The sequence below is a fragment of the Heptranchias perlo genome, chromosome 18 (genome assembly GCF_035084215.1).
Source record: "Heptranchias perlo isolate sHepPer1 chromosome 18, sHepPer1.hap1, whole genome shotgun sequence".
In the NCBI taxonomy this organism is placed as follows: domain Eukaryota; kingdom Metazoa; phylum Chordata; class Chondrichthyes; order Hexanchiformes; family Hexanchidae; genus Heptranchias; species Heptranchias perlo.
Window position 1 is genome coordinate 54,907,460 of NC_090342.1, and position 25,578 is coordinate 54,933,037.

The following is a 25,578-nucleotide window of genomic DNA, read 5'->3' on the forward strand; positions in this document are numbered from 1 at the left end:
ATCTTGTTGAAGAGGGAGAGAAAGCAAGAGAAATATCAGTAATTACTGGATATTGGGAGATTGTGATCACAAGTCCAAGTCTCCTGCCTAAGGAATCCTAATGGGGTAAACATTACAATTTATTGCTCCCTACACAGAGCTAATTAGCTGAAGGGTCACAAATCATCCGCACTGACTCCCACATTCTAATTGCCAAAATGCACTCCCACTGTTTGAAGTTCTGCGTGGGGAACGCTAACTCATGCAATTTACCCTCCCGAGTCAACCCACATTGTTGTATGGAGAAACCCCCACAGGCAGAAGAAAGCAATGATCTAATGTGGGAATGACATGCTCGCTCTTAGCTGAAGGAACTGACTCAGAGAGTATCCAACCTGCAACAGTCACTGGGACTGCACAGAAGTTGCTGACCAAATGAACGAAAGCAGAGGGTTTGTTTAGAAAAGCTACCACTCAGTAAGTACCGAAAACTGTCTCTCGCCTTGGTTGCAGCCTTGTGATCCCTTTACATGGGCCGTGGAAAGGCTGTGAGTCTAAGCTGACCTGAAATGGCTGTTATCAAAATCATGTTTTCCTCCATCCCCTTTCTGCCAATTTTCTACCTCCGCCCTGCTCCCCCCCATTTCTCGTGGAGGTGCCAGCTCTCGCTGGGGTACCGCTCCATGCTGTCCTCCTGTACTTTGGGAAATGGCCATTCTTTGCCCCAGAGTCCAGGTGATGTGTCGCTACTCTATTCGAATGTTGGGCAGGATCACAGCCGCGTAGGATGTCTTCAAAGAAAAATCACTGCACCAAAATTATTTTGCCAGTGTTTAAACAAAGCTTCCTCTCTGACCCCTGCGACTATCCATTTAACACATATTCAACGTCGTGTAAAATCGATTTTTTAAAAAAAAGCTGCACCAGCTTTATTTTTAAATGTCATACTGTCAGCTGCTTCATCTATTTATTATACAGCAGCATAAACATTTCAGGCAAGGACAAGGTGACGAAAAGAATGGCATTGCTTGACAATATACATCATAACCAAGGTTCAAACCTACCTGCTCAAGATCGTGTTGGTTTACCTGACTTAGAATGAAGCGCCTTGAGTCAGGATTTGAATCGAGGCTGTAGGAATCTGGGTTTAATAAAATATATAAAACAGATCAGCATTCAGCATCACTTGTAAAAAGGCAAAAAGCCCCAGCAATGAGCTATGTAAGACTGGGCCCTACATTGTCATTCGGGAGATACCCAGTTTATCTGAAGTTTATCCTCTTCACACTACACTGGGTGAAATCTGCATGGTGACCCTCCTAAGAGGCTCCAGCATGGGCCAGTACCCAAAGACAGATCCAGCCATCCTTATCTCTGCTGCTTTTTGTAATCTCCGTGACAACTTCAGTCCCACACCAATATGGTTGACTCTTATCTGCCATCTGAAGTGGCCTAGCAAGCCCCTCAGTTACCACCACCTTCTCAGGGCAACTAGGGGTGGGCAATAAATGTCAGCCTTGCCAGTGATGCCCACATGCAGAGAATGAATAAATAAACAAATAACTTAAGTCTTGATCAGGGATTACCATATTCTATTGGTTCTGACTTCAGTCCTGAGGGCTTCCCCTTTGGTATTCATGGTAGACATCTGATCTGTTAGACTCAGCTGCAGATTTTGCTGCCCTCCCTTCTCTTTTCTCCTTGGTAGCTGAGTGGTAGCAAGATTCTGAAGGCCCACTGCATCTCAATAAATACCCAGGGCCCAAGCCTGGTGTGTATGTCCATCGTCAAACGACTACTGCTCAAATCACGATCAATGACCAACGGTGGGATTTTGGAACAAAATCATCAATTTCCAGAGGCAGAAGAGTGATAACATTGCTATTGAGTGCAGTGAGTGTTCAGCAATGGGCTGCAACTGTTATGGAGCTCTCAATAAGGATCGAGGGCATATTTTCTCTCTCCTCTCAAAGGTACCAACTCTTACCAGGACCAACAGCCCTTCAGTATCTGTCTCGAGTAGCCATTCTTCATGCAATCTGTCAGCAGGCTTTTCACCCCTTGAGAGCTTCACCCCCAAGCCTGATCCTTAGTACACATATGCACACACAGACTTTCTTACAGGGCAACTGGATAGTGTTCAGGAGCAGGAGCCCTGACTGATTTTTTAAACATTTCCTTAGTCTGATGGTAATTACAGCACTCTCAGCTCAGACCAGGAATTGAATCTGTGAACTCCTGGTTTTCTATGGTTTAGTGCCACACCTGGCAGTGCTTTCCATCACTAGGCTATTGGGAGTGCTGGCCATGGGCTTCATGGAAATCTTCCTGTTCTACACTGTGGTTTGGTGCACTGGATATTGAACCTTGGTCGGCAGGACAGGAGAATACAAACGATGCACAAATAAATAATCCATGGCGGAACTGTAAGCGATACTGGCCCAGAACTTGCTGTAGCGGGACAATGAACGGCGCCCACTGTTAGTCAGGCTTGCCCATTTAATCTCCATTTTTGTGCTGCAAGTTTCTGGAAGTGGGAGATAGAACCAGCGCGGCACCCTCTACAGGGCATCTGGGACCTGAGCGAACAGGGCAAGCAACTGGGTATCTCCCCAATCAGTCAGATTGAAGGATTGTGAAATAAACAATGCAAGCACTGAACAAGGAAGTGTAAGTTAGAATAGTGAATTCAATATCAAATCAGGTACAGAAGAAATAAAGAGAGGGTAAGAAAGATTGTGCTACGAGAAAGAGAAAAAAAGACAGGAAAACTTTTTAAAAATGTAATTTAATTTTTTTTAAATCTCCACAATAATTAAAACCTGAAGGAATGAGACTCCACACTTGTACTAGAGAGGTTGAATGGCAGGAATTAACATTTATCATGTCGATAAAATGGTACTTAGACTTGAAATGACTTAACTTTCTGTGGCAAGTTTAGTTCTGATCTACCGCACAAATACAGCAACTTCACGTCGTTCAATGCATTTTGATGGTGAGGCAGACAGTGAGATGATGTTTTCAAGAAACTACCAGCGGAGCAACCTTTGGATTACCGCATTTAACCGCACATCTGCCCTCGCCTGAATTTGCTGTACCATTTGCGCTTAAATAACGATGAGCACCATTAGCCTCACCGTTATTTTGACAGAAAATTCTGGGCCAATAAGTGCTACCACTCTGTGACCGAGAACGGAGAACAATTGGACTTCAGGGCTTGCATTAGAAAGGAGTGTCTCAGTGCCGTCATGAACATGCATCATTTAACTGTAAACCTGGTGCTTACCTTGGAGTCGCCTGCCCCTGTAGGATCCACTCAGGATATTCAGGGAATCATGGGTGTCTGAGGGGATACAGTACAGGAAGTAATATTCCAGATGGCGCCACAGGATAAAGAGACAGTTTTCCACAATGTCTGAAAAGTTAATATAGGTCAAGGAACGAAACAGGAGACACCATTCACCCCTCACCTGCCAGAAAGGAGAGAGATAATACTGGCTCCACAATGGAACACACCCACAGCCGTAGTGTAGGGCAGTCATTCAGTTGCTTTATTCTGTCCCCCACAGTAACAGTTTTCCTTCAGTGGCAACACCAGAGACGGTTACTTAATTCCACCCTGCCCCGTTCTACACCAGCTTTCTTCAGCACCTCCAACTTCCAGAGCTTATCCCTTCCAGCTGTACTCCCACCTGTCACTGGGTCTCCCATTTCCCATTGTGCACACCATCATCTAATATCTTATAACCTGAAAGGGACAAAAGCCAGTGGTGTAAATGGGAAAGTACAGCTGGCTTGAGAATTAATACAAGATCAGAACTCAATCTAACATACTCATTGTTTTTGGACTCATGTTTGGAGGGGGAGGAAAGAGAAAGAGAGAAAAAGAGGGGAAATAGAGATATGCAATTTGCTTCTCATTGGGTACAGGGTGTATTTTTGCTCACTGTGGTGGGGAGGCGGGGGGTGAAGTTACTTCCTCCAAGAGAGCCAGGAATAGGCTGTAATTTGTTATAAGCAGGGGTTGGAAGAGGGGAACATTTAGCATAGCATTTGCTCTTAGCAGGACAAAGGGAGAGGCCGAGTGTGTGCTCAGCGGGACTGGGAGGCCCAGTTTGTTCTTGGTTTGGATTTTCTTTGGTGGGACATGGGGGGGTAAATCACCTTTATCCTCAGTGGGGAAAGGATGGAGTGCTAGGTGTATCCTCACTGGAGGTGGTGGGCTACAGAATCTCCTTGTCCGCAGTGGGGGACCAGGAAGGCCCAGATTTCCCCGAGTGGTAACTGGGGTGTTTGGCCAAATTTGTGCTAAGTGAGTCTGTAGCAGATTTGCAGGCTTTCTGTTTGGGTGCGGGGCTGTCAGACGACTTCTTGGGGCTGGGGGGTGGGGAGGAGGAGAGGGAGTTGTGCCCTAATTTCAGCTCAAGGGGGAAGAGGTTGGAGCGCTTATTTCTGCTCAGTGGGTGGAGGATGACGTCCATATTTCTGCTCAGTTGGCCATTAAGGAAGAGGAGGTTGACTGGATTTCTGCATGTGCGAAGGTGGGGTGGGGTTGTTGCCCTGGTTTCAGCTCAGCAGCGGAGGTTGGGGGAGGTGGGGGGGATCTTCTTATTTTGGGGGGTTGGTACTCGTGAGGGAGTGAGGGGAGGGAAGAGGGGTTATTTAGCTCGTTTGCTGCTCAGGGGAGGGGAGTCACAATCTCTGCTCAGTGGAGTTGGGGCCAACAGCTGCTCAATGTAGGGGGAAGATCGAGCTCAGTGAAGGTGGCTCCTATCTCTTACAGTATGCGCTTTGGGACCTCCAGAGGTTGCGAAAAGCACTATATAAATGCAAGTCTTTTCTTTAGTATTTTGGCCAGCCTTATCTTTCCATTCCTTGGTTTGGTCAGATGGCCTGAGCCACTTGCACATGGGGTTGTCCCAATCTATGCTGTGCCTGTCTGTGTGTGTGCACGTATAAAGTGGGGGTGCGGGGTTCCCCGATTTTTAGCTGGTGGCAGGGCAGCGCAGGATGGGTTGATGTGCTCGACACAGTAGGGGTAGGGGAGGGCTATATTTGGTGGAGGGTTGTGCTGAACTTTACCCCATTGCCAGGTGTGGCTCTTATGTCGATTCTCGGTGTTGTTTGCCTTTTATTCTCCGTTTCAGTATTACATTGATGTGCTAAATATTTTTGCTGTTCCTCGGCTCACAGTTCACTCATCACTGTGGCTTGCGGCTATTTACAGCTCAATCGCCAACCCACTGCCAAAAGTGCTTTCTGTGGCTTACAAACATTGCTATAAATCTCATGAATTATAATTAATGTGTTTGATTTGCCTTTGGGTATGTTTGCTAGGCGGGTTCCTCAGTCACAGTAAACTGGAATTATAGGTTGAAATGGATACCTGGAAAATACATTGAAACTACAGCACAGAAACAGGTCATTCGGCCCAACTGGTCTATGCTGGTGTTTATGCTTCACACGAGCCTCCTTCCTCTTGATAGGGTTAGATGAAGTAAGAATATCCTTCTATTCCTTTCTCCCTCATGTGTTTATCTAGTTTCCCCTTAAATGCATCTATTCTATTTGCCTCAACTACTCCTTGTGGTAGCAAGTTCCACATTCTTACCACTCTCTGGGTAAAGAAGTTTCTCCTGAATTCCCTATTGGATTTATTAGTGATTATTTTAAATTTATGTCCTCTAATTTTGGACTCCGCCACAAGTGAAAACATTTTCTCAATGTCGACCCTACCCAAGCCTATTATCTTAAAGACCTCTATCAGGTCACCCCACAGCCTTCTCTTTTCTAGAGAAAAGAGCCCCAGCCTGATCAGCCTTTCCTGATAAGGATATCCTCTCAGTTCTGATATCATCCTGTGAATCTTTTTTGCACCTTCTCCAATGCCTCTACATCATTTCTATAATATGGAGACCAGAACTGTGCACAATACTCCATGTGTGGTCTAACCAAGGTTCTATACAAGAAAGAAAGACAGACTTGCATTTATATCGTGCCTTTCACGACCTCTTTTTGAAGTGTAGTCACTGTTGTAACGTGATGCTATTTGGGTCTGTCACATAACGTTAGGTGATGCCTCATTGTAATCAATTAGTCATCTACAGGCACAGGACTGTTGGAATTCTGAGACCACTCACTGTTTCTAATATAAAACAGATGGAAACACACAGATAAAAGACTTTGCTTCCTCCTACAATCGATAAACTTGGCGGCACCAGATAACTGTTTCTGGACTTACCTTGTCTTCAGTCATGGTGACGATTTGCATGATGTGCCTTAACCCTGTACCTTAGTTTCTCAATCTAAACAAATATTTAAAACACCCAGTAGTACACTCTAAACCCTCCACCTGAGTTACATGCCTTATCTTCGTTAACACATCTGAAAATTTGGCAGAAGCTAGGACAAAGTTTACTACCTTCTAAATTAAACTGGAAAGAAAAAGGCAGTGAAGGATACAGCAGTAGAGGGACAGCAGCTCTGCTCGGTGATTGATCTGCTGCACAAGCCGACGTCTGGCCAGGACCTGTCGCTGAGCTGCTGAAATCTTGTCTACGCCAACCGGTACTAATGCTTGGCAGAGCTGTGGGAGATGAGACAGTGGGTTAACAGTTGAATTATTTAGTCATTTGTCACTGCATCAGGTTGTCAGAACCCATCTGGAGTCCTCTGGTCAACTAATCACAGGAAGGGCATTACTGCCCTTCAGAAGCTACAAAGGGGCAACAAAGATGATTCTGGGTATCAGAAATTTATAAGAGTGTGTTAAGGAAGTTGAGCTGCTTTTCTTTATAACAGACTATGAGGTGATCCAATTGAAGTTTATGGAGGTAATTAATAAAATTGATCCAGGCAAATAGTTCACTACAATGAAAGGTTTAACTAGCAGAGGGCACAAGCTGAGATGTTTGAGTGCCTCCTGATGGAGTGCTTGATCAGACTGGACCATCTTCAGTGAAGGTGGAAGTCACTGTTTGACCAGATTGATCCAGCAACGTCCTGCACCAAAATTAGACACCCAGTGAGAGAAATCCTGGTCACCCAGTTAGTGCTGCATTTGAACACAGGTCACATGTGTGAAAGACAGTCAGGGTCTGGATCGGTGTACCACCAGCTTCTAACCTTGCACAGGGGCAAGACTGCTTTTGCTCTTTTACTTTTGCTCTTTTGTTACTTGTGGCCAAAAACTGGAGGAAACTAACTGCAGTGTGGAAATCTGCAGCACTAACAATTTAACCCTTTACTAAACCTGTGGCACCGTAAATGGATAGAAAAAGAAGCCACAACGGGCAAGCTCCCAATAATGGCAGCATCAAATGCACACAGTATTACCTCAAACCCGCAACCCCCCCATCCCCTTCCTCCCAGGTACAGGGTTAGCTGGTCTCAGCTGGATAGCAATAGAAGTTCTACAAGTGCCCTTGGTGTCCCTGGACTAGGGAAGGGGAAAATCACCTACGTTTCCTGCTTCTGATTACTAACTGGTGACTTGCTGCTGGAAACTGCACGTGTGACCGTCAGGTGAGGGCAAGATCATGCTCCACGGTGATGCACACCATGGTTCAATAGCCTGACAGCACTCACTGCCTTAAGCTCATACATGATGAATGGCCACCCAGATGAGGAAGTGGGGGAAGGGCAGTATTCATGGAAACTATTCCAGAAGGAATTAAAGACTTCAGGATAGGGGTAGGAGTTAAAAATAATCATCCATTTCATCTTGTGCTGCCTGTTATCTCTGTGAGGGGAAGCATCTGTTCTTCATCTCTGAAATAAAAACTATACCATACACCCACCTCCTTTATCTCATCCGGGGGCAGATGCTGCAGATTCTGGTACTTGGTCACACTCTGCCGGTGGCTCTCGTAGCTGCTGAAGAAATCGTTTGCACTTTGCTTCAACAGAAACAGGATGACTCCAAGGCTGGGCAGCCTCCAGTAAGGAACCATTGGTAACTGGGCATCTGGAGATGGGGAGAAATAACATTTCCGTCAGTGGAGCGCGAGCTGCGAAAGGTGAACAGTTTTATCCTCATCGCAGTCCCCCCTTCAACATGTTGCTGGTCATCAGCTGTCAAAGGGGACAAATCTAAAGTGAGGACAGTCAGTTACATGCTGTATTCCTGAGACATCACCTGTGTTAAAAGTTCAAGTTGCATCATGGGTCAGTGTTGGCCCAGTGGTACTAATGTATTTATTTCACTGCTTTCACATCCTCTTTTCCCTGTCTTTCTCTTACTCTCCTCTGTTTTTCTGTATTTCCTCTACTGTTCTCACAGTCCTGCTGGCTGCAGGATTTATTTCACAGGGAGATGTGTGGAGCCATGCTCTTTGCTGTGCATGCTATTAAAATTATAGGACAAGAGAAAAGACAGGGACTCCCTTCAAAGTCCAAACACGTGGAAGATCAGGTTCCTGAGGCAGGAGACTGCGATGGGCTGTGCGAGACTGCTGCTGAAAGCGGAATTGTTGGTACACCTGATGAGAATATTCGCTTGCAACAATGCAATTCTTTGTCAATGCAACCAGCCACCTTTTTAGGAAGACTTATTCAGAACTTACTTGTGCAACACTGCCCACTTGTGCCAGTACATGTACAATGAGAAAATCCTCTTGGCCAAAATCCCCAATAACAAAAACTCAAATCCATAGCTATACAGAAAAGATTAAACCTTAAGAACATTACAAGGGTTGCAGAGAAAAAGCTAAGAGTGTTTAGAAATTCTGAAGTCATTATTTTCTAATCAATCCCCGTCGCGCCGCAGCTGCTGCTGCTGCAGTCGCACCCCTCACGCAGCAGTTATTCATATCCAGTACTTTGCTATACTGCTGCGAGAATTTAACACGGAGGGGATATTAAGATTTGGAGTCAATGGAAGTTGAAGAAGGAGCAGATTGAAATATATGCTTGTGGGGATTAGGCCATAAGGTATTAGGCTTACCTTGCCGAGTTCCTTCTCGAGATGCGCCTTCAGAAAGACTAGGAGTAAAGAGACACATGATCTGCTGGGACCCGGCACTGCTCTGTATCAGCAGCGTTTGACAATATTGCACCACATTTGCACAAATCTGAAAGGTATAAACAAGAACTACAGTTTACATAGTCAAACTTTCATTCTCAGCTGAGATAACAGAAAATTACAGAAGCTCTTCTGCCATTTGCTGGCCATGGCTCCTGTTGCAATTTGGGCTTTCTGCCAACACGCAACTCCTGTTTACTGTAAACTGCAGTTTCACTTAGCAGACTTGTGCCTCCTATAAATTGAAACTTGCCTCTAATGCATAGCGTGAATTGTTTAGCATGCCAAATGACTAGCGATTGCCCTGTTACCTTATATGATGACCCAGCCATCACACTGCCCTATCCATTTTGAAAGGCAGAAAAAAAACTTTCAGGCTAAAACAAATTCAAATTTATTTACAATCAGGATAATTACAGAGAAGCAGAAACAAGCAGTACAATACTTAACTTGGTGCATAAACTGTTTAAAAGCAATAGCAGTGCTGAATGTTCCATCGCAATAAATTTTGAACCAAGTTACATTACATGGACAACTGAAACAGTGTTCCCCTCTGGACCACCTCTGCTGGAAACAGGCAGTTAAAGCAGTGAATTAAAGGCCCTAGCACTGCAGTCCAGATATAGTCTTACCTTTCTTTGACATTCAGATAGGCTTCTTTAAAGAACAAACTGCTCTCTCTCATTAATCAAATATAGAGACTTGCAGGGCTATGGGGAAAGAGCGGGGAGGTGGGTCTAACTGGATAGCTCTTTCAAAGAGCTGGCACAGGCATGATGGGCCGAATGGCCACCTTCTGCGCTGTAAGATTCTATGAAATTATTTTTACCACTCCGATAGGTAAGGTTTGAACACAAGTCTCTAGGCCATCTGTTGAGTGGTTTGTTGTTGACACCTGCCAGCAACACAAAATATTTGGAATGTCTTATATGAATCTGCAAGTTTACGTACTTTAACATTTTAAAGAGAGATGCAGGACTGGTCAAACAAACTTACCCAATTAGGTTCAGATTACAGACAGTGACACCACCACTAGCTGTGCACGTCCCTTCAAAACTAATAGCTATCTCTGGTCAGTTTTGTGTACCATCGTTCTCCCCATAAAATAACTCTTTAGAATAAATATAATGGACAAATGTGTGTGTTCTAAGTAGAATGGAGCTCTGCTTCTGTCATTGCAACACAAACATAAGCTGGCAATGAGAGAATAATTTGAATTATTTAAAAAAATGAATAGTGCAATACAAAAAAAGATGGGTTACCAATCTTGTACGGTTTTTTATTCTTCAAATGATATGCATCTTCTATGCACCATGGAAAACATACAGCTTTAACTATAAATGTACAGAAAGTAGGGGAAATCGGTATTGGAAGCATACCTGTTGCATGGCTAGTTCCATCTCATCCTTCTTGCTCACCCCACTGACTTGAGTACCTTCCTGCTGCTTTTTGACCTGGTGAAGCCGGTCTGACCCACTGAATCGGCTAAGCAGGCCCAGGCACTGGCGCTGGCGGTCACAAAGATATTAAAAGTCAGCGATATTGAGAAATAAATATTCAGATAACGGTCCTCGCTTGAAAATGCAATGTGTTTCTCAGCAAAAACGTGATCACACAGCAAGACGCACAATGTATGACAATGTATTCAAAATGGTTTGGATTTGATCGTTCTTGTAAAGTCTATTTGAGAGGTGCAAATAAATTAAGCACACTCTCGACCAAAACTCCCTTACACTTTGCACAAGCAAAGTACGAACTATCGTTCTCAATCTGTGAAGTATTGAAAAGGTAGAATCAAGACCAGTGACTGGAGCTAGAGCATGGGTTTTCTGTAAAACTGGCAGATCAGATGACCTGACTAGCCTCAGAGTCTTGCACATCGTGATGGTGTTTTGATGTTAGGGCAACCCAATAAAAATGGACAGTTAAAAGGCTGGCGCTAATGTGGAGAACTACATTGTGTTTGGATAGGGTAAGCAGCGAACAGGCGGGCAGTGCTCACACTGCGATGTGACTTCAAAAATGCAGTTCTTCGACAGGACTGAAGTTTCAGCAGTAGGTCCTAGGTTTCATCCCCGTGCTGAGTGTGTTGATCTCCAAGGAGCAGTAGGGGAACCACAATTAACCACAGAGCTATGAAGTGCAGTGACTATTATAGGCAAACACGACAGCTACTTTGTGCACAGCAAAATCCCAGAAACAGCAGTGAGATACAATGACTAGTTAATCTATTTATAATTGATGTTGGTTGAGAGAGGAATGTTTGGCAGGACACTGGGAGATCTCCCCTGCTTTTTTTTCCCCAAAGAGTGCTCTAGGATCTTTAACATACACTCGAACCACCAGAATGGACAGACAGGGCCTCAGATTAACATCTCATCCAAAGGAAAATATAGCACTCTCTCTATTGCACTGGGGTGTCAGCCTGGGGGTTCTGAACCAGAGACAAGAGTGCTACTAATTCAGTCAAATGGCAAAGATGTGTTTAAAAGTCTAAATGTCCCAATGTGGCACAAAAATAGAGAGAAGGAAAAGGAAGTTCAAAACAGAGAGGCAAGCATTTAAAATACAAACTCAAATACCTGGAAACGTCCAATATGACCTTGAAGTTCCATGATAGTACCATCGCTGCCTTCCACTTCTAGCCCACCTACCACACCTGAAAAAGCAATATACATTACAATCAGCAATATCACTGAACAGTGCAAGTATGAATCCCTTATTCTTCTCCCTTGAATTTCCTCTCCTCCTATCATAGAAATTTACAGCACAGGAGGCGGCCATTCGGCCCATCGTGTCTATGTCGGCAAGATTCTTAATGAGGTACAATTCCACAGGAGGTGAGTCACTCGCCGCAGAATACCCAGCCTCTGACCTGCTCTTGTAGCCACAGTATTTATTTGGCTGGTCCAGTTACATTTCTGGTCAATGGTGACCCCCAGGATGTTGATGGTGGGGGATTCAGTAATGGTAATGCCGTTGAATGTGAAGGGGAGGTGGTTAGATTCTCTCTTGTTGGAGATGGTCATTGCTTGGCACTTGTCCGGCGCGAATGTTACTTGCCACTTATGAGCCCAAGCCTGGATGTTGTCCAGGTCTTGCTGCATGCGGGCACGGACTGCTTCATTATCTGAGGGGTTGCGAATGGAACTGATCACTGTGCAATCATCAGCGAACATCCCCATTTTTGACCTTATGATGGAGGGAAGGTCATTGATGTAGCAGCTGAAGATGGTTGGGCCTAGGACACTGCCCTGAGGAACTCCTGCAGCAATGTCCTGGGGCTGAGATGATTGGCCTCCAACAACCACTACCATCTTCCTTTGTGCTAGGTATGACTCCAGCCACTGGAGAGATTTCCCCCTGATTCCCATTGACTTCAATTTTACTAGGGCTCCTTGGTGTCACACTCGGTCAAATGCTGCCTTCATGTCAAGGGCAGTCATTCTCACCTCACCTCTGGAATTCAGCTTTTTTGTCCATGTTTGGACCAAGGCTGTAATGAGGTCTGGAGCCGAGTGGTCCTGGCGGAACCCAAACTGAGCATCAGTGAGCAGGTTATTGGTAAACGCCTCTTGATAGCACTGTCGACGACACCTTCCATCACTTTGCTGATGATTGAGAGTAGACTCTTGAGTGTTTTCCAGCATTTTATATTTTTATTTGTAACTTCCTACTTCCTGCTCCAGCGAATGGGTAGTAGGAGAGCTACAACTGGTCTCTGCAATTCTGAGCAAGAGAAGGGGACAAAGAGGCAATTAGGGCTCCAGCTCACTGTCCAGTGACCCCTACAGGAAAGTATGCATGTGACGGGGTTGGGACCAGGAAGCTGGGCTCTGTATCCAGAACTGCTGAGCCCAAATGTAGAATCCCAATAGCTGTCCTTGGTGAGATCAACTAACTCAGCACAGACTAGGAATCGAAATGGGGCCTTCTGGTCTGTGTGGCTTAATACCACGTTGAGCGATGCCTTTACCCACTAGGCCATCAGGGAAGAAAATTGATGTTAAGTGACAAGGGTCGACACAATCTGAAAGCCAAGGCACATCCATGGAGGGAAAAGTTAACAGAGACATACCCCCTACTCATAACTGAAAGGCTTAAAATAAAAAGGCTCCGACATTACCATTTCTTACCTGGCAAGGCTGCTTTGCTTATGATGCCTGTCAAAAGTGCCAACTCCTGCAGGGAGCCGGCAGTTACTTCCTGGCAGCGTAGGATAGCCTGGATCGGGTCTGAATGGGCAATTAGGAACTGCAGTACCTGCATCAGAAAAAAACCACCATTATAATCAGATGGGAATAAGAAAGACAGACTTGCATTTATATAGCTCCTTTCACGACCTCTGGACGTCCCAAAGCACTTTACAGCCAATTAAGTACTTTTGAAGTGTAGTCACTGTTGTAATGTAGGAAAAACAGCAGCTAATTTTTGCGCAGCAAGATCCCACAAACAGCACTGTGATAATGACCAGATAATCTATTTTAGTGCTGTTGATTGAGGGATAAATATTGGCCTGGACAGTGGAGAGAACTCCCCTGTTCTTCAAAATGGTGCCATGGGATCTTTTATGTACACCTGAGAGGGCAGATGGGGCTTTGGTTTAATGTCTCATCCGAAAAATGGCAACTCCAACTGCGCAGCGCCCCCCCCCATTGTACCTCACTGGAGTGTCAGCTGAGATTATGTGCTCAAGTCTCTGGGGTGGGACTTGAACCCACGACATTCTGACTCAGAGGCCAGAGTGCTACCACTGAGCCACAGGTGATATTCATTTCAGTTAAGGATTTTGTCTAAGCTCAGCTATTCTAGGACCACACAAAAGACAACATTTTATCTGGGTGAGGGAACTGCTCCTGGACTGGTCCTAAATGCACCTGAACATTCTGAAACAATCCCTGTTGGAAATATTTCCTGTTTTGGAGAAACAACTGTAAGTCATCTACTGACTGAGTACAGCTTTTGAACTCCAATTCCAAAATAACTCTATTTTAAACACACATTCTTAAATAGATAATTCTATCTTTATGGAAATTTAATATTGCCGTTCACATGTCTTAGGCTGGTTTGTTTTACTTGTGTGATGCTCTGTTAACATCGGATACAAGTCAACACTTCCGAGTCAGACAGATTTTTCTTCTGGCAGTTTTCTCCATGAAGATGCCAGCCTCACTCCAGACCCACTGCTTCATTCATGAGACGATCCAGTGAGTGACAGTAGTCTATTCGACTGTGGGAAGCTTCATAATTGAATCAGAGATCCTGTTCTCATCCAACATTCATGTACAAGGAAAGGATCACTGGATAGCAATAAAAACTGCAACATACGGTTCCATTAAGAATTTCCACACAACAGCAGTGAGTGGGAATGCTAGAGGTCAAACCTTGTGCTTTAGTCAGGATTTAGCATATCTCTGCACTTTGCTGCATTGGTGATCAGAACAGAGAGGGTGTTTCGGTGTAGTTACCTGTCCCGCTGCCAGCTGGTGCTTCCCAGTGCTGGAGGTCAGTATCACTTGGCAAAGCTGAAGAGCTGGGAGCAGGATCTGGCGATACCTCTCCACAGGGGCTGGGATGAATCCCGATGGGTCTCTCATACAAAACATACTGTACAAGAAGAAAAAAATACAATAAAAATACTGTATTAAAGCAAACCACCCCCCCTCAACCAAAAAAAAGGAACAAAATGCACAGCACACCGAACTGAAGGAGGAGAGTATAGTGGGAATATTTTTATTCAAAGTACTCCCATCTTTTACAATGATAATCGTTGTGACCAACTGCTTTAAAAAGGGTTCGTTCTCTGACCCATACAGAGATCTGCCACATTCAGGGTCTCTCGGTGAGAGGCTCCTTTGGTGACATCACCAAAGTGCCACTTCCCCATCGCCGGTGGAATCACATCCGGCCGGTGGAAGCATAGTTTCCTCTGAGTGGGGCAACCCAAGAGTAGCTGTGAGGATGGAGTGAAGTCAGGTGCCCAATGGAGCCGCTTGTAGTCTGACATACTGTCCTTTCCCGTCTTTACTGCTCGGGGGTCTTCTGGCCAACCGTGGGGTCACTTCTGCCATCCTGGCTGAGATCAGCCAACTCAGCACAGACCAGGAATTAACCAGGGACCTGCTGGACTGGATGGCGGAGTACCGCACACTGTGGTGTATTTACCCACTCAGCCAATGGATCAGCAGCCTTCGTAGGTTTCAGAAGCAGTGTGCACTGTTTATTGTGGGGGGACAAAAATAATACATCCATTTTTCCTCTCACTTTATTTTACAAGGAGGTATCAATGAATGTTACAAAGATTTTAATTCATTTTCACCTCCAGCAAACTAAACACCAGGACTCCACCGTACCCTCCCCCAACCCTTCAGTGATAGTTTTGGATTTGACAAAACAGCCAGCCCCAGTGCACAGCCCTAACCCACCCCGAATGCACTGCTGCTCACTGACACCAATTATTACTTGAAGAAACGGCGTGGGTTTCTCGTACTCCACCTCGTTCCTTACCTGTGCGACTCAGTTTCAGGCCGGTGATCGTAGACCTGGCACTGGGCCAGGCGTACAATGACCCCCGCTGTCAGAAGCTCTATGGCCCCCTGCTGGACTTTAGCCACTCTTGTGAGGAACGCCTGGTGAATATATTGAAAAGGATAAACTTAATAAGGTCAACAAAAACAGTTTCAAAGAAAAAGATTTGTGCGGTGTTAAAAAAAAATCTAACTAAAAGGCTAAAAACTGCAGGTAATAATATAGGCAAAGTGCACTAACTGGTAACTCTAACAGGAAACTTTATTCAGTAAAGGTTTCCAGTCTGCAGCACGCAACTCAGATTAAAACATCCAAATAATAAATACTGTGGCTACAAGAGCAGGTCAGAGGCTGGGTATTCTGCGGCGAGTGACTCACCTCCTGACTCCCCAAAGCCTTTCCACCATCTACAAGGCACAAGTCAGGAGTGTGATGGAATACTCTCCACTTGCTTGGATGAGTGCAGCTCCAACAACACTCAAGAAGCTCGACACCATCCAAGATAAAGCAGCCCGCTTGATTGGCACCCCATCCACCACACTAAACATTCATTCCCTTCACCACTGGCGCACCGTGGCTGCAGTGTGCACCATCCACAGGATGCACTTTAGCAACTCGCCAAGGCTTCTTCAATAGCACCTCCCAAACCCGTGACCTCTACCACCTAGAAGGACAAGGGCAGCAGGTACATGGGAACAACACCACCTGAATGTTCCCCTCCAAGTCACACACCATCCCGACTTGGAAATATATCGCCGTTCCTTCATCGTCGCTGGGTCAAAATCCTGGAACTCCCTTCCTAACAGCACTGTGGGAGAACCTTCACCACACGGACTGCAGCGGTTCAAGAAGGCGGCTCATCACCACCTTCTCAAGGGCAATTAGGGATGGGCAATAAATGCTGGCCTCGCCAGCGACGCCCACATCCCATGAACGAATACAAAAAAATACACAGTTGTAGATTTTGTGACAGATAGTCTCTCTCACCCTATAAATCACTACATAGTGTGCAATAAATGGGCATCTATGAAGTACATAGATTGAAGTCCAACCAACCTTTCCTATTTCACCAACATTGCAGTGGTCACTTAAGTACAACAGCAGGAGAAATGGTTGTGTTACTGGACTAATAATCCAGAGAACATGAGTTCAAATCCCAGCATAGCAGTTTGAGCATTTAAATTCAGTTAAAAAAATTCTGGAAATAAAAAGCCTGCATCAGTAAACGTGACCGTGAAGTTGTTGGATTGTCGTAAAAACCCAACTGAATAACTATTACCAGCCCTGAAACCAGGTCCTGAATATCTGTCAGACCGCCAGCCCCAAGACAGGAATTGTGTATGGCACAGGTACAGAAACATCCAATAGAAGTGGTGCAGTTCATGGGAGGGCAAGTAATCTGAGGGACAGACGGGACAGTCGATCCAGAGGGGAGCAAGTTACAACTTCCTGCCTGCTGGAATCTTACCATCAGTCTTTAATAAAATGATTGACTTATAACTTGACAAGAAATAAACAAAGTCTAAATTAAGTTCTCTCATTATGTCTCCCAGTTGCTATCTCTTATTCAGTCAATTGGCACCAATAAACCAAGGATAGGGTGGAAGCCAATATGCTTGATGTGTGTGAGACGGTTCTTTGACATTCGAATGGCTCCAACACCTCCCACCATTAGAAATACTACACCCTAGTACTGTGCAGATCAAATTCTCTCTGTAGACACAACCCAAGTTTGGAATGAAAATCTATCATCTATAATTGTACTAATGCCTGTTTCTCACAGTTCTCTCTCTCTCTCTCACACACACACATTACTGATATCTGGGGACAATCCGGTCCCCTTATGGAAGGCAGGTTAGCCAATGGAGAAGTGGACCCAAAATGATAAAACTTCCCTGCTGATTAAAGCGGAAGTGAAAATGACAGTCGAAACCTGGAGCAGAAGAGGAGCTCTTGATGCACTTGCCTCTCAGCTGGATGAACACTTATTAAACCCCATCCCACAACAAGTGGGCGAGTGCATACAGACATACACTTACCATTTTGGATTCATAAAGGTACAAGGCTTTCAGTAACGGAGGCTTGGGACTGAGCATGCTCTGAAGTGTGGTGTCGTCCTGGGCCAAGCTGTCTGTCAGTGCTTTCAGGTAGCCGCTGTTGGTGAGGTAGTAGAGCCACTGTTGGTGCTGGTCAATAGCCACAATCCGGTCCAACACTGCCAGTGCCAGCATCTGAAACAGGAAGGCCAATTTACTAAGATGCCTTACTGGGGAAGTGGGGCAGTACTCATGGGTTGGGGTCCCAGGAATAAGTGTCGCTCCAATTCATCCCTTCCCCCACCGCCCCTGGACAGAGCTGATGGTTGTCAGTATCTGATGCAGTGTACACTATGGCTGGAAGAGGCATCTCTCTGGGAGATGGGGGAAGGGTCAAAGGGAGGAGTAATTAACAGCAGTCCACAAGTGACCACACCCCAGCATGGTAAAACCTGCCTGCCTCCTTATTTTTGCCAATTTTCTCATGCACGCCTACTTCCCCACCCCCATAGAAGGTGCCAACTTGTGCTAGGAAGTGGTTCCGGGTGTGCCAACAGGCCTCTGGAACCTCATGCAAGGAGCCATTCTTCATGTGTGACCCAATAGTGAGTGTCGGTAGGCTATTTAACCACGGGGAGGTGTCACAGCAGAGCCCAACCCTGTCCTCGCTCAATATAGGAACATAGCAAAATAGGGACAGGAGCAGGCCATTCAGCCCCTCGAGCCTGCTCCACCATTTGATAAGATCATGGCTGATCTGTGATCTAACTCCATATACCTGCCTTTGGCCCATATCCCTTAATACCTTTGGTTGCCAAAAAGCTGTCTATCTCAGATTTAAATTTAGCAATCGAGCTAGCATCAATTGCCGTTTGCAGAAGAGAGTTCCAAACTTCTACCACCCTTTGTGTGTAGAAATGTTTTCTAATCTCACTCCTGAAAGGTGTGGCTCTAATTTTTAAGACTGTGCCCCCTACTCCTAGAATCCCCAACCAGCGGAAATAGTTTCTCTCTATCCACCCTATCCGTTCCCCTTAATAGCTTATAAACTTCGATCAGATCACCCCTTAACCTTCTAAACTGTAGAGAATACAACCCCAATTTCTGTAATCTCTCCTCGTAACTTAACCCTTGAAGTCCGGGTATCATTCTAGTAAACCTACGCTGCACTCCCTCCAAGGCCAATATGTCCTTCCGAAGGTGCGGTGCCCAGAACTGCTCACAGTACTCCAGGTGCGGTCTAACCAGGGTTTTGTATAGCTGCAGCATAACTTCTGCCCCCTTGTACTCCAGTCCTCTAGATATGAAGGCCGGCATTTCATTAGCCTTCTTGATTATTTTCTACACCTGTTCATGACACTTCAATGATCTATGTACCTGAACCCTTAAGTCCCTTTGGACATCCACTGTTTTTAACTTTTTACCATTTAGAAAGCAACCTGTTCTATCCTTTTGTGATCCAAAGTGGATGACCTCACATTTGCCTACATTGAATTCCATTTGCCACAGTTTTGCCCATTCACCTAATCTATCAATATCGCTTTGTAATTTTATGTTTTCATCTACACTGCTTACAATGCCACCAAAACTATCCTGGACACACACAAGAAATTCACTACCTTTCTGACAGTTGCTAGTCTGCTTTTCCCAATCTATGTGAAGGTTACAGTCCCCCATTAAGACCACTATGCCTTTGTTACACGCTTGTCTAATCTCTGTATTTATACAATCTAGCACTTCAGAGCTGCTGCCACCAGGGGTCCTATACACAACTCCCACTATAGTCTTAGATCCTTTCCTATTTCTCAATTCAACCCATAAGGTCTCTTGGGGAAGGTTTAAACTAGAGGGGCAGGGGATTTCATCTCTAATAACTAAGGCTACTCCTCCCCTTTTCCATTTTCCCTATCTCTCCTGTAGATCTTATAACCCGGCATATTTAGTTCCCAATCCTGCAGCCATATCACATCAATAGCTATCACGTCATACCCTCCAATTTGAATTTGAACCTGTAGTTCATTTAATTTATTCCTTATACTCCGTGCATTTGTATACAGAACTCTTAGTTGGGCCACATACCCTAGCCTGACCTTCAGCTTTGATGCTGGGTTAATCGCTTTACGAGTTTTCACTTTATCTGTAGTGCCTAAAGTACACTTTCTTTCTGCTGCTTTACGCTTTTCCCTTTCACTTGTGCTTGAACAACTGTTTGTACTATTTGTATTGTAAATTTCCCCTGGGTCTTCCCTCTCTTGCTGCTCTCAACTTTACTCCCTTCTGACTCCCCGCTCAGGTTCCCATTCCCCTGCCCCTCTAGTTTAAACCTTCCCCAACAGCACGAGGAAACACCCCCACGAGGACATTAGTCCCGGTCCTGCTCGGGTGTAACCCGTCCCGCTTGTACAGGTCCCACCTTCCCCAGAACCGGTCCCAATGTCCTAGGAATCTAAATCCCTCCCTCCTACACCATCCCTGCAGCCAAGCATTCATCCGGTCTATTCTCCTGTTCCTATAATCACTAGCACGTGGCACTGGTAGTAATCCTGAGATCGCTACCTTTAAGGTCCTGCTTTTTAATTTATCTCCTAACTCCTTAAATTCACCTTGCAGAACCTCATCCCCTTTTTTTTAACCTAAGTTGTTGGCACCGATATGGACCACGACTACTGGCTGTTCACCCTCCTCCTCCAGAATGCCCTGCAGCCGCTCTGTGACATCCTTGACCCTAGCATCAGGGAGGCAACATACCATCCTGGAGACATGTTTGCGGCCGCAGAAACGCCTATCTGTTCCCCATCACTGGACAGCAGTCAGAAACAGGAACACAGGCTGATTTCTCCTCCCTGGCTCTTTCCACCACCAGCTAAGATCAGGTAACTGGGCAGAGACCGGGAATCAAATCTGCCATCTACTGGTTTGTATTACACTATGTGAACGCATTTACCCATTAAGCCAAGCAGGGGGTTCCCACCCTAGCTTTCAGGGGAAGGGTTAAGATTGTGTTGTGGAGGGAGACAAGAATGAGAGCGTTGAAATTGAAATTATTTTCATTTCCGAAGCATTTGTGTTATTTAATGAAATACAAGCACAATGCGATTCACATACTTACTATAAATGAACGACATATCAGTGTTATGTGAAAGAGTGTATTACTGGAATGGTCAAACCCCATCCACTGTAACTCTAGGCGATTGTTTGCATGTACTTACTCGCCCAATTTCATGCCCATCACAAGCATCTCGACAGACGACCTCCATCAGCGATGCCCCATAACTCTCTATGATGGTCATGTTCTCTTTCTGCAGCTTAGTGTACTCATCCTCCGGAGCCGTGAGCCTCTCCCACATGGTTTTCTGCCCTGCATCACCACGATTGAAAGAAGAAAAACACACATTAAGAGGTCGGACTCAAAGCAAATGGAGGGATTAAACTCCCTCTAAGTGGGAGTGGTTAAAAATTTGATCTGTCATCTCTGGGACATAATGGAACCTTTTACATCAATCATGAAAAAGGCTGTGTGCATGTGCAGAATGACCCACTGATACAATGCAGCAGTTGAAAGCCAGACTTTTCCTGCCTGGTTTTATTTCTCCATAGTTACTGGATGGGCGTACCTGAAACCGGAGCGTTTGGTTCAAAGCTTGATGGCTCGTCACCCCACTTTGGGATCTAACCTCGACTGAAATCTGGATCTCTATTTCCCAATCGCAGTAAAGGCCCCAATTAAAATGGCAAAACAATCTAAATTCAGATACTAGGGGGAATATACAATAAAGCTACATAAAAATATATATAAGCTTAAACAGATGCTAGCAAAATAACTATACGTATGGCAGTACCTTGTAATGTACCTGCAGAACATTTGGATAAACATAATTTAATAGGACAAAGTCAGCATGGCTTTACAAAGGGAAAGTCATGTCTGACAAATTTGCTTGAGTTCTTTGAGGATATAACGTACAGGGTGGATAAAGGGGAACCAGTGGACGTAGTGTATTTGGACTTCCAGAAGGCATTCGACAAGGTGCCACATAAAAGATTATTGCTCAAGATAAAGAATCACTGGATTGGGGGTAATATTCTGGCATGGGTGGAGGATTGGTTATCTAACAGGAAGCAGAGAGTTGGGATAAATGGTACATTCTTGGACTGGCAACCTGTAGCCAGTGGTGTTCCGCAGGGGTCGGTGCTGGGTCCCCAACTCTTTACAATCTATATTAACGATTTGGAGGAGGGGACCGAGTGTAACATATCAAAGTTTGCAGATGATACAAAGATGGGAGGGAAAGTAGAGAGTGAGGAGGACATAAAAAACCTACAAGGGGATATAGACAGGCTGGATGAGTGGGCGGAGATTTGGCAGATGCAATACAATATTGGAAAATGTGAGGTTATGCACTATGGCAGGAAAAATCGGAGAGCAAGTTATTATCTTAATGGCGAGCAACTGGAAAGTACTGCAGTACAAAGGGATCTGGGGGTCCTCGTGCAAGAAAATCAAAAAGTTAGTATGCAGGTGCAGCAGGTGATCAAGAAGGCCAACGGAATGTTGGCTTTTATTGCTCGGGGGATAGAATATAAAAACAGGGAGGTATTGCTGCAGTTATATAAGGTATTGGTGAGACCGCACCTGGAATACTGCATACAGTTTTGGTCTCCATACTTAAGAAAAGACATACTTGCTCTCGAGGCAGTACAAAGAAGGTTCACTCGGTTAATCCCGGGGATGAGGGGGTGGACATATGAGGAGAGGTTGAGTAGATTGGGACTCTACTCATTGGAGTTCAGAAGAATGAGAGGCGATCTTATTGAAACATATAAGATTGTGAAGGGGCTTGATCGGGTGGATGCGGTAAAGATGTTCCCAAGGATGGGTGAAACTAGAACTAGGGGGCATAATCTTAGAATAAGGGGCTGCTCTTTCAAAACTGAGATGAGAAGAAACTTCTTCACTCAGAGGGTGGTAGGTCTGTGGAATTTGCTGCCCCAGGTAGCTGTGGAAGCTACATCATTAAATAAATTTAAAACAGAAATAGACAGTTTCCTAGAAGTAAAGGGAATTAGGGGTTACGGGGAGCGGGCAGGAAATTGGACATGAATTTAGATTTGAGGTTAGGATCAGATCAGCCATGATCTTATTGAATGGCGGAGCAGGCTCGAGGGGCCGAATGGCCTACTCCTGCTCCTATTTCTTATGTTCTAACCCTGGTCTGTGCTGAGTTACCTGATCTCAGTCAGAGAAACAGTGAGGATGTTATAATCAGCTTGTGCCTGGGATGGAGGTGGGAGAAAAAAAAAGTCAACCAAGGATCCTGCTTTTTATCAATATTCTGAGATCCTTGCTGGAAAGGGCAAGATCAGGCTTGCCTGCAATGCCCATCCCAGTCAAATAGCCCGCCAACATTGTTTAGGCTCACACATCGAGAATGGTCAATTTGGCGAGAAGTTAGTTGTTTGGATAAGTTTGTGAACTGAAGTAAAGCAATTAAAAGAATGAGAGAGCATTTGAGTTTAGTGGACCTTAAAAGAATAAGGTGAGTGTGGTGGAGTTGATCAAACACTGGCCTTTCACTTCTGGGATATGGGTTCAAATCCAGCCTAGGGTAATGGATGGCTGAGGCACATTCTTGGGGCAGGAGAGGGAGCTTTACTCTGCTGTATTGTAAATGACCTGGGAGTGCCTGATGGGACAATGGGTGCTTGAAATGGAAAGTATTCCAATCCATGGCTCTAAATTCCTCACTTGGATAAGCAAGGTGGTTACACAAAAAAGGAATAAGATTATTCACAAACTATCATCTTCACCTGTAAAAATCATATCCTCATACAGAGCTACTATACCTGTTTCCAAGGTGTCTGGTTCATCTGGCTTCTGACTCATCTGTAGGTAATACAGCAGGGCTCCATACAGGTGGGCTCTTACACGCTGGAAACCTCCACCTGCCGGCAACAATGCAAGCATTAGTGCTTCAATCATCCAACCAAGGACGTTACACAGAGAACGGCTCCTGATGTAACGGGGCATAAATATAAGATAGTCACTAACAGATCAAAGAAAGAATTTAGGAGGAATTTCTTCAACACAGATTGGTGAGAATGTGGAACTTGCTGCCACACAGAGTGGCTGAAGCAGACAGAATTAATGTATTTAAGGAGAGGCTTGATGCTTACATGAGAGAGAATGGACTAGAGGGATACGGGGGCAGGGGTAATTGGAATGGGAGGAGGCTCGTGTGGAGCATAAACACCAGCATAGACCTGTTGGGGTGAATAGCCTGTTTCTGTGCAGTAGGTTCTGCGTAATTCTTCTGTAAGATATCTTCACGTAAAATAAATTATATTAAAAAAAAGTGAAGGCATGTGAACTCAGGTTTGGTTGCATCTAAACATTCAGATCCTGAAGTGTTGCTTGAAGCTCCCTTGAGTAAAGTAATGCTAAAATACAGTCACTGCCATTGTAGGAGCAGTGACCTGAGGGAATCACAGAAGTCCCTCTATTTTTCGAGATTGTTAACTGCAACCTTTCACTTCAGTGTGCAGGACCCTTGTGTTTGCACTCAAGTACAACTTTTAAATTTAATCTGTGCTGTGGTGTACCTCCACCAACAGCAGAGAATTGATATAAAAGATCCAAACTCCACGTGTTCAACTACATCCTTGACCAGCCTTTCTGTGGGTCCCGAGAGCTGTTGTTAGAGGCAGTGAAAAAGATGCAGAATACATATTTCCATTCTTACTGGTCTGCCCTCCTTGTATCCTGCTGTCAGTATAAGGCCTCACGATACTTTCTGCAGGTCCAAAATTTCAAGCTTCATCATGTTCCACACCCCTCCCATAAAAACAGTACACTCTGTTAGTCCAAAATCAGCAAGGGCATGGGTTTACACTACTTAAAGCTCAACTAATATTCTATAGTCAGGGGTTTAAATGAGATGGGGACATAAACCTGGATTGATTTAAAAAGAAAGAAACCTCCTGGACTAAAGAGGGAGAGAGAAAGAGATAGAATCCTCTATCCTGTTCCTGATCTGGATTGAGCAACATTCCCTTTGTAAGGGGCTTACAGAAAGTAATGCTGCTATTGACAGCTAACCTGGTAGCTCCCATACAAGCGGTGCTGTTGAACTGATACGAATGTGAGGGAAGAACAAAACTCATTAAAAACTCCCATATGCTCAGGCCCATTGTTCCAGATGGCAGCATCTTCATTGGGACCTACCAGTTCTGAGGATGAAATCCAAGAGCTTCCTGAGGATGATGTGAAGAGAAGAGTCTCCGATGGAAGCAAAGCCAGCTGATATGCCCCCTGGTGATCTGGCACTCCCATCGAGGATGGAGACGTATTGGGAGTGGGTGTTGAGCGCCTGTTTCTGCTCGCTGCGGACCGTCTGGCTGAGGTGGGCGGTGAGAGTGAATACCGTCCCAGCCACCACGGGCATGAGTTCTTGGGCAGCCTCCTCATTGAGGATCTAAGAGGGAGAGAGGTACATTCTAACAAAACTATCAGACTACACAGCACCATAAACTACAAGTTGATCAGTATATGTTCTCAAGAAACTCTGTGCAACCCCATTTTATGCTTGATGTCAAGCTGCTTTTTTTTTTACTTCACCAGACTCCCGAGCCACTGTAGCCAACTCCACCTTTCCAGATTTCCTTATTTCCCTTTCTACCTTTCCCCCTTCAGCTATTCACACACACTGTGTCTCGTATGTGTCTTTTATTTCTTTGATTTATCTCATTATGCCTCCTTTTGCCTCCTGCTAATATCACCTCTGCCATTTAACCATCTCCTGCTCTCCACCCAAGCATTTTACAGGTCATTCCATTTCTTTACCTGTATCTCTGTTTTTTTGCCTTGCCCCCTGTTCTGTGCTCTTTTAAATGCTGTTCAGCTGTAATAGTTTCCAGTTTCAAGGAAGGGTCTAAGACCTGAAGTGTTGACTTCTGTTTGTCCACGGATGCTGCATGACCTACTGCCAAGGTGGCAGCCCTGGCTCAGTGGTAGCACAC

The 25,578-nt window shown here is 45.0% G+C and overlaps 1 protein-coding gene across 1 annotated transcript in view; it reads right to left on the reverse strand.

Moving 5' to 3' along the window:
• The window catches only part of nup205 (nucleoporin 205), a 92,540-nt gene that overhangs the window by 1,044 nt on the left and 65,918 nt on the right, over window positions 1-25,578 (reverse strand). The window contains exons 29-42 of the mRNA XM_067999924.1: window positions 24,785-25,034; window positions 23,407-23,505; window positions 20,775-20,923; window positions 17,569-17,760; window positions 15,509-15,630; window positions 14,470-14,608; window positions 13,138-13,264; window positions 11,584-11,660; window positions 10,381-10,509; window positions 8,924-9,050; window positions 7,779-7,945; window positions 6,442-6,565; window positions 3,266-3,394; window positions 1,044-1,120 (exon numbers count right to left, since the gene is read on the reverse strand). Coding sequence (XP_067856025.1) covers window positions 1,044-1,120; window positions 3,266-3,394; window positions 6,442-6,565; window positions 7,779-7,945; window positions 8,924-9,050; window positions 10,381-10,509; window positions 11,584-11,660; window positions 13,138-13,264; window positions 14,470-14,608; window positions 15,509-15,630; window positions 17,569-17,760; window positions 20,775-20,923; window positions 23,407-23,505; window positions 24,785-25,034 — 1,908 coding nt within the window. The remainder of the gene's footprint in view (window positions 1-1,043; window positions 1,121-3,265; window positions 3,395-6,441; window positions 6,566-7,778; window positions 7,946-8,923; window positions 9,051-10,380; window positions 10,510-11,583; window positions 11,661-13,137; window positions 13,265-14,469; window positions 14,609-15,508; window positions 15,631-17,568; window positions 17,761-20,774; window positions 20,924-23,406; window positions 23,506-24,784; window positions 25,035-25,578) is intronic.